Below are 14449 nucleotides of genomic sequence, written 5' to 3'. Positions count from 1 at the left end.
ATTCCTTTAGTTTTTATGTAAGTTTAAAAATCTTCATAGGAGAATATTGGAAAAAAACCTTCAATTGACTATTCTTTACAATGAAAAGCCAAATTCTTGGCGTGGCCTACTACACCCTTCATTATCTAACTCCAGCCTATCTTTTCAGCATTGCCCTTCTCCCATCCAACTAGAGTTCCAAAGAGTCTCTTGCTTCCATGCCCTTGCATACTGGGTTTCCTCTGAATAGATTGCCCTTCATACTTGGAGGACTCATTTTCTGATACTCCACTTAAATTTCACTACCACCATGAGACTTTCTAAACTTCCTCAAGCAGAGTGAAGGACTTTTTCTTCTATGTTCTTTGTACACACTTCTATTGTAGAACTTATCACTTCACTGTAGGTAACTATTTACATGTCTGTCTTCATAGCACCTTAAGCCCTTGGAGGGCAAGGATTTTGTTGTATTCATTTTGGTATCCCCAAAGCCCAGTAAAGTGCCTGGCACACTACAGGGGTTTGAGGTTTGCTGAACAAATTAAAGGGCGGTACCATTGGTAAAACAATTAATGTGCCCCAATTTATACTTATCTTCTAAGTTATCTCTTGCATCCTACTTGGTCTTCTCTATTTCTAATGCCACTTGCCTAGTTCAGGTCTCTTGTGGAGATTACTGTGACCTCCTAACAGTTCTCCCAGTGTCTAATCTTGTCTAACCATTATCAAAATGTTGCCTGAATTTTGCTTCATGATGTGAAACAAGACTTACAAAACTCAAATATTGTGTAGTCTATATTCACTAATCAAATAATCAGGATAAAAGGCTTTTCTTAAAAACTTTTGGGAAGAAAAACTGTATGCTAAAGAACAATTTGTTTACCTGCTGAGAGTTCTCAACCAACAAAACAACCACCTACTATTTTCCAAGTATCTTGCTAGGCAGTAACAAGGGGACACACTGTCCCTGCCCTCAAGAAACTTTCAGACTAATGAGAGAAATAGACATGAAAACAAATACAATGTAATAAACACTGTAATTACTTGGGTGCTGCTAGGGGAACACAAAGGAAAGAAATAACTCCAGGGGAGTTGGCAAAGTTTCAAAGGACTTGACATTTGAGATAAAAAGGAAAAGAAAAAAAGTATGAAAGTCAGACAATCTGGAAGCAGGGTATACTAAGGTTGGAGGACAATGAAGCTGGAAAGGAGGTTTGGGACCCTTTAGGGCACTGAATGCCTGGCTTCAGAGTTTGACCTTTATCTTCTAGGCAATGAGAAACCAAATAGAGTTTTGGGTGTTTTTTTCTATTACAGAAGAGTGAGCCAATTAGGTCTGTTCAGAAGAGTAGCTAACAATACTGAGGATGACTGACTGGAGAGGAAAAGGCTGGTGGCAGAGAAGCTTGGCATTTAGACTCTGCTTATTTTTTCATTAATTAGGTTAAAAAAAAAAAGATGATTTCTTAATATCCTGCTAAGCCAGTAGCATCATTCAATTTCTCTTATTTTAGTAAACATTCACTCATCTTCTTACCTTGTCTTTACAGCCATTATCTGTGATATAAGTTGGAGGCTTTCCAGGATAGCGATAAAGAATGAAATCCCGACTACATAGGTAAAAAACAAAGGTGGGTGAGAAGAGATAATTTAGTACATGCAAAGGTAGTTATAAGAACAAGTATTTGTGCTTTTAAATTGCACACCTTATTCATATAAAACAATCCAAATGTTTAAGAGGCTAAATAATGTTAATTCAAGGTAGACAGCTAACTCCTCCTAAAGTCCTATGGATTTTAAAAAATATCTTAATTTAGGAGGAAGAGAAATAAAGAAGATAGATTATCAATTGTATCTATGTTTATGAGTTTTGGGGGATCCCATTAATTTAAAGCAGGGTTGGCAAATTTTGATTGAGAAAAGAACAGATAATAAATGTTTCAGCTTTTGCAGGCCATATGGTTTATTTAACTTTAACTTTGCAGCATGAAAGCAGCCACAAACAATGCATAAACAAATGTACATGACTGTGTTCCAATAAAACTTTATGGACACTGAAATAAATTTCATAATTTTCACATGCCATGAAACATTATTATTCCTTTGAGTTTTCAACCACTTAAAAAAGTTTAAAAAGCATTCTTAGCTCGAGGGACAGACAAAAACAGAAGCGGGCCAATTTAAAAGTTGGCCCCTGATTGAAAAGCAATAACTGATCAGCTACCTGCCCAATACCCCTCTTATACTACTTCTTGCTGGATTTAGTGAGAAATGAGCAGACTGCAAAACACTAACTTGAATAAACACTTACCAAAAGAGAGTTCTGACTCTACCAAGGAATATGCCATCTCATCGTCCTCAGAATTGTGAAGGAGTCTTATACATAGCTATTTTTCAAAACACTACAGCTTTCATAAATGCTACTTTTGCAATTTAAAAGACCGAACAGAACTTCCAAAGCAATAGAGCAGTGTTTCTCAAATTTTTCCCCCAGCATCGCCTTCCTAAAGAGCCTTCTTAGACTTTTCTTAATTTCCTTATGAAATTTTAATACCACAGATATACTGTATATCTGTTTATGTACTATGACCCTGTGAAGGATCATAAACCACTGTGATAGCTAATATATTTTTTGTCTTCAAGAACAAATTTCTATCCTCTTGGAAGTGATACTGAGGGATGCCCCACTGAGGATGCATGCAAAAGAGGCACAGAGTTAAATACACAATAATTCTAAAATAAATATTCTGATTTTCTACAGGAGTAATACCAGCAGTTCTTAAAGTCCTTTATTCTTCCATTCAAATGGACACAAATGCTAGAGGTTCTCCACCTAAAAATTACACCAATTGACCTTGCGTAGACCTCTTCATTCTACATAATACATCAAATCTCAAATTTTCCCAGTCCTAAAGGGACTTTAATAGAAACCTTACACACACACACACTCTTTAAAAAAAAAGGAGAGTCAACTTACTTATAAATTAGAGAAAGAGCTCTTATTTCCAGCTGGCCCGCACTTTCCTAAACATAAATAGTGCATAAAGTTTTTAAAAACATTCTGTTGCTAGGAGGTAGAAGTTTTTGCAAGTTCAACATTTGCTTTTTAGATGCTTAGCATTGTTTTAGATGAAGAATTTGTAGAACACACTATAACTTGCTTTGAGGCTTGGGATATTGTGATAGTTATTCATTAACATAAACTTATTCTGAAAAATTTAAAAAAATACCTAAAGACCTTCTTAGTTAGCCATTAAGTAACAAGGACAGTCAATATAGGAGATTTAAAAGGCACAATAAAAATGGAATTAGTGTAAGAATACAAAGTTAGCAGAGTATTTAGTAAATGTGTTTTAAGTCAAGAACTATGGAATTTAGTCAGATCAATTTTTTTGAACAAATGTGTTTATGGGTCTTACTCCCACACAAAAAAAGGTTAACTACAAATCAGGGGAATTGTTTAATAAAAAAAATATTAATGACCTCCTAGTAACATTCATTACCACCCTCCTCCCTCATTAAAGTGAGAAGATTTAAGCTTGTCCTCTTCCCAAGCAGTGTATACTCTTTCACTAGTCTATGGATGATAAACTTGTTAACACACAATTCTCAATATTTAACACAAAACAATAGGTCAATTGCCAGCCTCTAAACTTTTGCAAGAACTATTTGATTCAACATAGCTGGCTACTGAAGAAAATAGGTTGAGTCTAGCCAAAGCGACACAGCTGAATGAATATTTAGGTTACTATTCCAAATACTCTGAAAAGATTAAAGCCCCATATTTGATCTTACCTTGGGATCTCCCAACCGTTCCAGGTATTTCTCAAAAGATCCCTCCACATACTTCAAAAATAAAACAAACTTGACTTAACCAAATACATAGCATTACTGAAATCTGATTATATTCTGCAATATTATCCTCCAATGGGATTTTTGTTCAGTTCAACAATTATGGTATTAAATTACTACTTTGCACAGCACCTCAAGAAGATTTGCACATACACAAAAGGTATGAGTAGAGAAAAGCTGGACTATAAAAGTATCTCAGGAATTCGTCCTGGCTTATCCACATACCAGTGCATTTCATCAAATGGTATAACTTTGAATTTCTTCTGAAATGCCAACTTAAGTAACCTGACTTACTTAAGTAACTTAAGTAATTTTCATAAACCAAGCAAGCCCAATAATTACAAGGATTTCAAACTTGACAAGAGACGTGCACTTACAAAGTTAAACTGAGGAACTTTAAAGAGAATTTCATTAGTTTCAAAAAAGCCCAAGGCAAAAGGGAACTTGTTGGGGTAATGGAAATGTTTTGTATCTTGACTGCAGTGGCAGTTGCATGACTATATATTATTGCCAAAACCAAAAATGCTAAATTTAAAATGGTGAATCTTATTTATGTAAAATATACCTCTTTTAAAAATAAAATTACATTAAACTCAGGGAATATAGGATAATATATGTCTAGTTCCATGCATATATATATCACTAGACTTAAAAAATCATTTTTAATTATTCTCAACCCTTCTAAACAGCTTTTTTGAGGTATAATTGACATACAGTAAGCTGCACATATTTAAATGGCACAAATAAGTTTTGGCATATGTATGTACCCATGAAACCATTATGACAATCGTGATAGTGAATACATCCATAACCCCCATAAGTTTCCTTGTGCTCTCTATAACCCCACTGACGCCCAAGCAACCACTGATCTGCTGTCACTATAAATCGGTATGCATTTTCTACAGCATTATATAAAGAAAATCATACAGTATGTGCTTTTGCGGGGGGCGTCTGGCTTCTTTCACTTGGCTTAATTACTCTGAGATTCATCAATGTAGTTCTAAAATTTTATACACATCTTTGTTACTCAAAACGTGGTCCACGAAAAATAGCAAGCATCACTTGGGAGTTAACAATGCAGAAATCCTGGGCCCCAGCTCAGACCTACTGAATCAGAATCGATATTTAACAAGATCCCCAGGTGATTTGTAAGCACAAAAATACTTGAGATGCACTGCTTTACACCACGGTCTTGCATTTGAAGGTGGTTAAAAATAATCCTTTCCCCAGGTGTGGTGAAGACTAATTAACTTCAAGTTAATAAGTTTTAAAGTCAAGAAGCCTTCACATCGTTTTAAAATTCACTAAAACCTGTTGAGAAAATTAAGAGTAAACCTCAAACAGGAGGCAAATACCCATAATATACAGTCAGAAGAAAACAAATAGTACTGGAAGGGCTAGGAGTGTTAAAAAAAAAAAAAAAAAAAAAAGCCACACGAAGGGCACTCTTCAAATCAGACTGATAGAACCTTGTTTCATTGTTATAAAAAGAATTCAAATAATTCAATGTATACAAAGATGTCTTCTAAAAGTTGTTTTAAAGTCCGTCATTAGTGGCAGAGCTCCAATTACCAGCTTGTCACGTGAAAAAGATAGATGTTTAGGACTAATTTGTTTCCTTATAATTAATTTTACAAGATTCTTCAAGCTGACTGGCTGAGGACCATTGTGCACAGAATTAAGCAAGAGAACAAAGGGGAATCCAATTTGTACACATTTTAAAATATTAACATAGCCAAACCTTTTGCAAACTATCATTCACAGAAAACAGTATTATGGATAACACAAAAGAGCAGTCTAAAGGTAACTTCTCAGGGTTTGGAGGTTTTTTGGTGTGTGGGATGAGAAAGCAGTGGGAAGGATAAAGATTAACTGTTTTTTCTTAACTTTTAATTAGAGTACAAAACAATCTAATTCTGGAAAGAGGTCCAGAAGCATGCAAGCTAGGGGGAAGGAAGCCAGCTGAAAAGTATTTGCTACTAAGAGATTGCATGATATAATTTTCACAAGTAGGTGAGCAAAATTCCTTTCCCCCTGCTAAATACTCTACCGACAACTCCCCTTGGTATGTATTCTACTTACAGATTCAAAAGTTTGTTGATTTTCTCTCATATATGAGACACAAGCCTTCCTGATTTCCAAATGATGGACCTGGCTGCAAAACAACTAAAAAGAAGAGAAAGACCAGGTCACCGTCAGTTATGAGAAACAGAAGCTTCTAAATTAACACTATCAGCTAGACACTTAAGTCTCCCTTATTGAGAACACATGTAGGAAACTGAGAAATTAAATCCTGATCTTACCAAAACCTGTTTGTCTGATCTTTAGTGAGATTGGGGAGGGATGATTCTGTCATACCCACCCCCCCACCCCGAACTTTTCTACTGCTTATTGGCACAGCCTGTAAATCTTTCCTCAGACATTAATATTTAGAGGAAACGGGTTGCTTATAAAGGATCAAGATGCATTTCAAAGTTCTCTCTAACCCCGTTATTTTAGCTTACATTTCAAAGTGACCTTTTAAAAAACAGAAAAGACAGCAAATGTACAGCAGTATACTTGGACTAATTAGCAAAGGCATGCACAAAGCTAGTAAGTAGCAGCCAAGCCGGGATATATTTACTAGGAAAGAGAATTGTTTTTTGTTTTGGTGGGCTACAAGTCTTCTAGCTACAGTACCGTGCCATGTCTCAAACTCTAAAAACTCATATGGGGAGATACATTTGTTTTCCTTTTACCTGCTCCGAAATAGCCCGAAAGAGGCAAGAGGCATCCTTGGCAGTCAGCTTTCGAAACAGCCCTAAGCTGCCTAAATATTCATCCATTGATGCCTCACTCAGAGCCTTCTGGCCGGAGTACTTTTTCCATCCTTTATGCATTGTGCACGGCGCGGGGTGGGGTGGGGAGAAGGAGAAAGGAACACAAGTGTGGCAAGAAGGAAAAGGCAGGGTGCAGCCAGGAAGGGGTAGCAGTGCCAACGGCTTGCTTATGCAGGTATCCGGAAAGCAGCTCAAAGTCTAGGTATGAGAAGGCAGTTGGAGTCAGCGCTGCAGAATCTTGCACTTCTTAGGAGCAGGAGAAGCAAGGGCTGGCTTGCCCAGGACAAGTTGGGACCCTGTGAAAAGAAGAGGAAGAGCCGATGCTCCTAGGAATAGAGAACTTGATTTGAGAAGGAGATACAGAAGGGAGAAGGTACTTGCAGAACTACCTTGTTGGGAAAGGGTGGGATTAACCCAATCAGCCCGAGGTTGAGGGAAGTATGCACAAACAGCTGAGCTTTGGGACCAAAAGGAAGCCGAGTTTGCAGCTTAACTCAGGGCAACTGCTGCTGCACGAGGCTGCAAAGGGACTCCCTAAGTCTCAGGTGTGTAAGATGCAGCCTGGCCCACATTACATTGCTTTAAGATCTCTGCCTGAATTTTCAACTACAGTCTCTGCCGAAGTTCCCTGCTCCTTTCATAGTTTCATGGAAATGAGAGGAAAAATATCTGAACCTAATTAACTAGTAAGCTTTTTTATTAGGAATGTCTTAAATAGCAGAGAAAGTGTGTGTGTTTTGGGGGAGGCTCACTTGATCTACAGGAGCAGAAGTCACAGTTCAAGCAAAGTAGTGCCAAAGCAGTTACCTGGATATTTCAGGTAGGGAGTTTAAGAAATCTTCTCATTTAGTTCTCCTAAATACTAGTAACTCTCGCTTAGGATCACAGAAACTAAATCCATTAGCTATGTAGGGAACACTGATATAATTCTTGACTAATGTCTCCAAACTATTGTATAGCATCAACAAAATGAAAATGCAAAAAGTGTGTTTCTTAAAAAAATAGAAACAATGAAAATTTAAATTGAAGCAGCACAAAAGGAATATCTTACCCACAAACTTTCTAATAGACTACATTTAAAATGCCGTGGCACAGCATTAGAGGCATCGGACATGAGAGGCGTGTCTCAACGTCTTATTAGGGCACTATTCTGGAAAAACTACTCTGGATTCTGAGAAAATCAAAGTAAGATATGACCGTGCTTTGTAACGTTCAAAGACAGGACTGGTCACTTGTATTACTTGATTCCACTGCCAAGTGTCTCAATTTTATTTAAATGTCAAAATCCAATTCCTTTCCTATTTTTTCTAAGTGTTAAAAAAATAAATAGATCCAAAGCTGGCTTTGGAAAAGTTGCAAAATTAAGCTGCTGGGCAAATTGTCTTTCTTGTATCTGTGGATCCAGTAGTAATCATGACCGCCCCCTATAGGAAAAGCACCAAAAACCAACATTATAATTCAGGAAAGAAATAAAAGCATGGTAGAAAAAAAGAATAAAATCTTTACTTCCTTTAGCATGCCAATTTGATATTACCTTAACTAATTTCTTTCTTAAAGAAACCATAAAACTGGAGAAATGATTCCTTTTGCAAATTTCTGAAACAAGGTTTGGGAAGAGGGATCAACATCTTTCTTTAAGGCTACAAATTCACTAAGAAAAATTAAGGGTTATAGTGAAAAGTTAATTCATTTTTGGCACTTTTTACTTGTAGAGAAAATATAAATTCTTCATATTTATTGCTATTTAAACTAAAACTAAGGTATGCAAAACTTCAATTAATACTAATCCATATACTTCATTTGAGGAAGAAAATAGAGAAAGGGAAAATGGGGAGGGAGGGAGAGAATCAGAAAATAGGAGAAAGAGCAGGAAACAAAGAGAAGAAAAATTAGAGACAGAAAGACAAAAAGAGAGCAAAGGGAAAGTAATACATAGACAAAGCACACAGAAAAAGACCCACACAAATATGGTCAATTGATTTTTGACAAAAACGCAAGAGCAGTTCAATAGAGAAAAGACAGTATTTTCATCAAATGGTGCTGGAACAATTGACATCCATATGCAAAAGAAGAAATGATCCTCAGTCTATACCTCACATCTTGTACAATAATTAACTCAAAATGAATCAAGACCTAAATGTAGAAAACTTCAAAACTTTTAGAAGAAAGCACAGGAGAAAATCTTCAAGACCTTGTGTTAGGCAAAGAGTTCTTAGATATGATATAATAAAAGAAAAGATTAATTGGGCTTTATCAAAATTAAAAACTTTTTCTATGCAAATGACAGCATTAGGAAAATGAAAATTCAAGCCACAGATTGGGAGAAAACATTTGTCTATCATATATCTGACAAAAAAAAACTTTGTATCATTAGGAAAATGCAAATTAATACCACAATGTGACATCACTACACACCTATTAGGATGGCTATAATAAATTAATTTACAGATAATAACAAATGTTAGTAAGGATATGGAGAAACTGAAACCTAAGTAAAAGAAGCCAGACGCAAAAGGGGTAGGTATGATTCCAGAAGATATATAATTCCACTTAAATGAAATACATCAAAAAGGCAAATCTATAGAGACTGAAAGATTAGTGGTTGCCTGGGGTTGGAGTGGTAATACATATTAACTGAAAACAGACACAAAGGATCTTTTTGGTGTGATAGAAATGTTCTAAAACTGTTTTGTGGTGATGTTTCCATAATTCTGTATATTCACTAAAAATTATTGAACTGTACACTTAAAATTGGTGATTTTTAATAGATTTATAATTCACATATCATAAAATTCAAAGTGTACATTTCAATGGTCTATAGTATATTCACAGAGTTGTGCTTCCATCACTACCATCAATTTTAGACATTCTCATTACCCCAAAATGAAACCCCACACACCATAACCATCAATCTCTAACCTTTCTATCCCCACCAACTCCAGGCAACCTCTAATCTACTTTCTATCTTTATTTGCCTATTTTGGACATTTCAAATAAACAGAATCACACAATATATGGTGCTGTGTAACTGGCTTCTTTCACTTAACATAACGTTTTCAAGGTTTGCCCATGTTGTAGCATGTATCACTATTTTAATCCTTTGTATAATTAAACTACGTTTTATTTATTCACTCATCAGTTGATGGACATTTGGGTGGTTTACAATTTTGGTGTATTATGACTAATGCTGTTATAAATATTCACGTGCAAGTTTTTGTTTGGATGTTTCTATTCTCTTGGGTAATACCTAGAAGTAGAGTTGTTGGATCATATGGTAACTCTACATTTAACCATCTGAGGAACTGTCAATTTTCCACAGCAGTTGCACCATTTTACATTCTCATCAGTAGTATATGAGGGTTCCCATTTCTCCACATCCTATCAACACTTACTCTCTCTCTCTCTTGATTATAGCCATCCTAATGAGTATGAAGTGGTATCTCATTGTGGTTTTGCTTTGCATTTCCCTGATGGCTAATAATGTTGGGCATCTTTTTATGTGCCTATTGGCCATTTGTATATATTTAATGAGATACCACTACATACATCTTAAAATGACTAAATAATCTTTTTAAAAACTGACAATACCAAGTGTTGACAACAATGCAAACCAACCGGAACTCTCATATCATGCTGCTGGGAATATAAAATAGTACAGCTACTCTGGAAAAATAGTTTAGCAGTTTCTTATAAAGTTAAACACAGAGTTACCATATGACCAAGCAATCCCACTTCTGGGTATCTATCGAAGAGAAATGAGAACTTCAGTTCACACAAAAACCTGTACATGAATGTTTTTTAGCAGCTTTGATATTCATAATCATGATTCCCCCAAAACTGGAAATAATCCAAACATTCTTCAACTGGTGAGTGGACAAACTGTGTTACATGCATACAACAGACTACCCCTCAGCAATAAAAAGTAATGAAGTATGGATACACACCAGAACATGTATGAATCTCAAATGCATTGTGCTAAGTGAAAGAAGACAGATTCAAAAAGCTAAATACTGTATGACTGCATTTATATGACATACTGGAAAAGGCAAAACTATAGGAAAGGAAAACAGATCAGTTGCTGCCAGCAGTTAGGGCTGCAAGGAAGGGCTGACCACAAAAGGATGGCAGGAAGGGATGCGTGGGGGTGATGGAAGTGTTCTGTATCTTGACTGTGGTAGTGGTTACATGATTATGCATTTGTCAAAACTTACAGAACTGTACAAGAAAAAATTCTACCTTTGCTCTATTTAAATTTAAAAATAAAAACAAAAAACAGTAGAAGGAACAGAATTTAGAGTTGGGGAGCTCACAGAACACACAAGATTGGAGAGAAAAAACAAGAAAATTAGAGGATCAATCCAGGAAGCCAACATCTAACCAACAGGAAGCCCACATCTAACCAACAGGAAGCCCCAAAAGAGATGAAGAAAGTGGAAGGGGAGAAATGATGATGATGATGATATAAGGAAAATTCTAGCACTGCAAGATATGATCTATATTTAGATTGATCCATATTTCAATCTAAATATAGACTGAAAAGGTCCATGAAGTAACCAGAACAATGAAAGCAAAAAAGATGATCAGCAATGAACATAATAACATTTTGGAAGTCAGGGGATAAAGAAAAGATTCTAAAGCTTTCAAAGAAGAAAAATGGATCACATACAGAAGATCACACATAAGAATGGCAATAAATTCTCAACAGAAGAACTAGAAGCTAAAAAACAGTGAAGTTCTATATTTGAGGGGAAATTATTTCCAATCTTGAATTCTATACCAAGCTATCAACAGATGGGAGAGTAGAAGGCCTTTTCAAACACGCAAGATTAAAAAAATTTACCATTCATTCTCAGAAAGCTACTGGAGTATATCTGAAACCAAAATAAAGAAGTTAAACCACAAAAAGGAGGGAGGCACACAGTGTCCTGAAAACAGAAGATTCAACATAAGAGAGAAGCAAAAGGAATTTCCAGGATAAGGATAAAGGAGAAATCCCAAGACTAAATAGAGAATGACTAGGTTCAGGCAAAAGGACAGAGAACTCCAGCAAAGACATTTAAAAAGAAAAACAAAAGTTATAACCTAATCAAACATACTAGGAAAGATGTACACCTCTGTTGTAGAGTTTGGGGATGTTTCTATAGAAAACATTGCAAATGAAAAAAATAAAAATGAGGTAAAACCATTTTATATAAAAGAATCTATCAATGAACACTTACTATATGGCTCAGATGTGAACAATATTGTACTTAAGTATCATAATGTCAACACTCAAAACAGATTTCACAAGAACTGATAAAACTAAATTTGTTTTTTTTGTGTTTTAAATTTAAATATCATCTATAGACTTCCTATTGTGGAAGACAGATGATATTTAAATTCAAAAAACAAAAATAAGTTTGAACATAGCACTTACAAAACACAGAAAATAATGTACTAGGGTCACCTATAGGAAGCAGAATCAGAGATGTGGAGGAGTGGGACACAGAACTGCTACTTCTTGTTATAAGTCTTGGAGAACTACTTAATATTTTATATTACTTACATGTGTTATCTTAAGAAATAAAAATTAAATTAAAAATTATTCAGTGAGCAAGAAACAGAATAGCATAATAAATTGGGAAAATAAATAAGCAGAAGATGAAGAAACGGGCTTTAAATAATTACAAAACATAGCCAAGTTTTCACATCCAATCAGTAATACTACTAGGAACTAGAACTATATATTTCTCCCAATTCTTATACAATTATTATAGAGAGGAATCACATGCCAAAGAAAAGATATGAACAAAAGCTCAGAGGTGGTTAAGTACAGGTTACGTTCCCCAAATTAGTTAATAAATAGGACTTCGTAAAAAAGATCTGTGTGACAATACTAGATTTCATCCTGTATATAATAGAAAGCCATTTCATAGTATTTAATGCTGTCCTCTGAAATATGGATTGCACTTGCAATTCCAATTGGCTGACTATTCTACAGCAAACAACTCCAATCCTGTAAAACTCCAAAACAGTGGTTCTCAAGTGAAGGGCTTAATAAAACAGATTGTCTCAGGCCCAGAGATTCTGATTCAGCAGATCTGGGGTGGGTCCTGGGAATTTGCATTTCTAACAAGTTCTCAGGTGATGCTGATGTTGCTGGTCCAGGGCCACACTTTGGGAACCAGTGCTCTAGAACAACGTGTTCCACAAGTTATTAATAAGAGTTCCTAAAAAGAGTTTCAAGGTCAAAATTTCAGGAAACACTGCATACATACTATAATGATATCTTTGAAGTTCAAATGTCCATTACCAATATGAAAGGCTCTAAGGAATACTAAAATTACTTGATTTTATTACCTTTGCCATAGGGGAAAAAAAGGTTTGGGAAATGCCAGGTCAAAGTTAAGCAGGTAACTTTAGCATCCAAGTTACTAACGGTTTTTAATGCGCTATAGCTACTGATTTTAAACTATTTCAAAGTTTGAGAAATGTTGCTCTAGAAATTTTTCTGGGTTCCAAATCTAAGGTTGTTGGAATAATTACCTAAGATACTTCAGGTCAAGTGCTTAGTACATAATAATTGCTTAATTAAGTATTGACTGCTATTATGTGCTGCCTGACAAAGCGGTTCACTAAGAAATTACTCTTTGGCCAAAATAAGGGATAAGAACCATAACAATGTCACGTAACTTATACTGTAAATCAAGCCAAAGTTCAAATACAGCTCCTCAGAGGAGCTTTCCCCAACCTAATGGTGTTCCTCCCTTTGACATCTGAAAATAGGATGAAAAATGATTACCTTAAAGACTTTTTAGGCAGTGTACTCTGGGGCCAGATTAAAATAAGACAAATTCAAGAAAATGAAAATAACCTTTAAAAATTAACATATTATTTGACCTGTCATGAAATTGATGTACTTAAATTTTATAATTACTTTTTATGTTGTAATTTAACTTGAAAATGTGATTTGTTGTTTTAATTGCTAGAATTATTTTCTTTCACTGATCAAATGGAAAAATTCTTTGTAGTACAAAATATGAATACTAATAGTTTTAATTCTAAAATAACACTCCATGTTTCAACCAATTAAATGAGGTATATGCCTGGAATCTTTTTTTAAAGCATACATTATCTGTGACATACAAGGTATAGTTCTAAGTGTATATAGGACATGATGCTTTTGAGTTGTTATTTTAGTTTCTGAGAGGCAATATGGTACCATGAAAAGAGTATCAAGAAGTTGGTTATGCCACTTTCATCTCCCTGGGTCACAGTTTCCTCATCTATAAAATGAAGGAAGATGGGTTGCATGATCTCTAAGCTCTCTTCCAAGTCTAAGGAACTGTGATTCTCTGTGACTCAATGGTGGATAAGAAACTTGCCCTCCCTTTACATGGTCAAATTTGTGATTAACATTAACCATAAAAATAGCTTTTAGGGGTATTAACCTATTATCCTGGCAAATTGCAGAGTTGACTGGCCCACATAAAAATGAATGATAAGCCTTACCTTACCAAATGAAATAAACAGACCTAGAATTTTAAAGATAAAATTTGTAATTATGTGTGGTGATGAACGTTAATTAAATTTATTGCAGTAATCGTTTGGCAATATATACATAAATCATTATGCTGTACACCTTCAATTTATACGTTATATGTCAATTATATCTAAATAAACCTGGAAAAAATAACAATACATGTATGTAACAACTTGTGACAGAACCTGCAGAAAAGGCAATTAATATTAAAATAATACTAAATCATTTATTTCAACTATTTTTAGTACCAAACAACATGGGGCCAATTGTGGGAAAT

At 35.1% G+C, this 14449-nt stretch overlaps 1 protein-coding gene across 7 annotated transcripts in view; it reads right to left on the bottom strand.

The window, feature by feature from the left end:
• Positions 1 to 14449, bottom strand: part of LOC103543101 (UDP-N-acetylglucosamine transferase subunit ALG13-like) — a 57527-nt gene that overhangs the window by 36557 nt on the left and 6521 nt on the right. For 3 of the 7 annotated variants that reach the window (XM_070605119.1, XM_070605122.1, XM_070605120.1), the window contains exons 2-5: positions 5914 to 5997; positions 3775 to 3825; positions 2957 to 3003; positions 1517 to 1589 (exon numbers count right to left, since the gene is read on the bottom strand). In XM_070605119.1, the coding sequence (XP_070461220.1) occupies positions 1517 to 1589; positions 2957 to 3003; positions 3775 to 3825; positions 5914 to 5943 (201 nt within the window). In that variant the 5' untranslated portion in view covers positions 5944 to 5997. Of the gene's footprint in view, positions 1 to 1516; positions 1590 to 2956; positions 3004 to 3774; positions 3826 to 5913; positions 5998 to 6569; positions 6947 to 7457; positions 7483 to 14449 lie in introns of those variants that run through there. The other 4 variants (XM_070605115.1, XM_070605117.1, XM_070605121.1 and 1 more) reach the window with 3 other exon arrangements.

The sequence above is a fragment of the Equus przewalskii genome, chromosome X (genome assembly GCF_037783145.1).
Source record: "Equus przewalskii isolate Varuska chromosome X, EquPr2, whole genome shotgun sequence".
Taxonomy (NCBI): Eukaryota; Metazoa; Chordata; class Mammalia; order Perissodactyla; family Equidae; genus Equus; species Equus przewalskii.
Note: the sequence above shows the minus strand (reverse complement) of the source record. Positions and strands in the feature narration are given on the sequence as shown.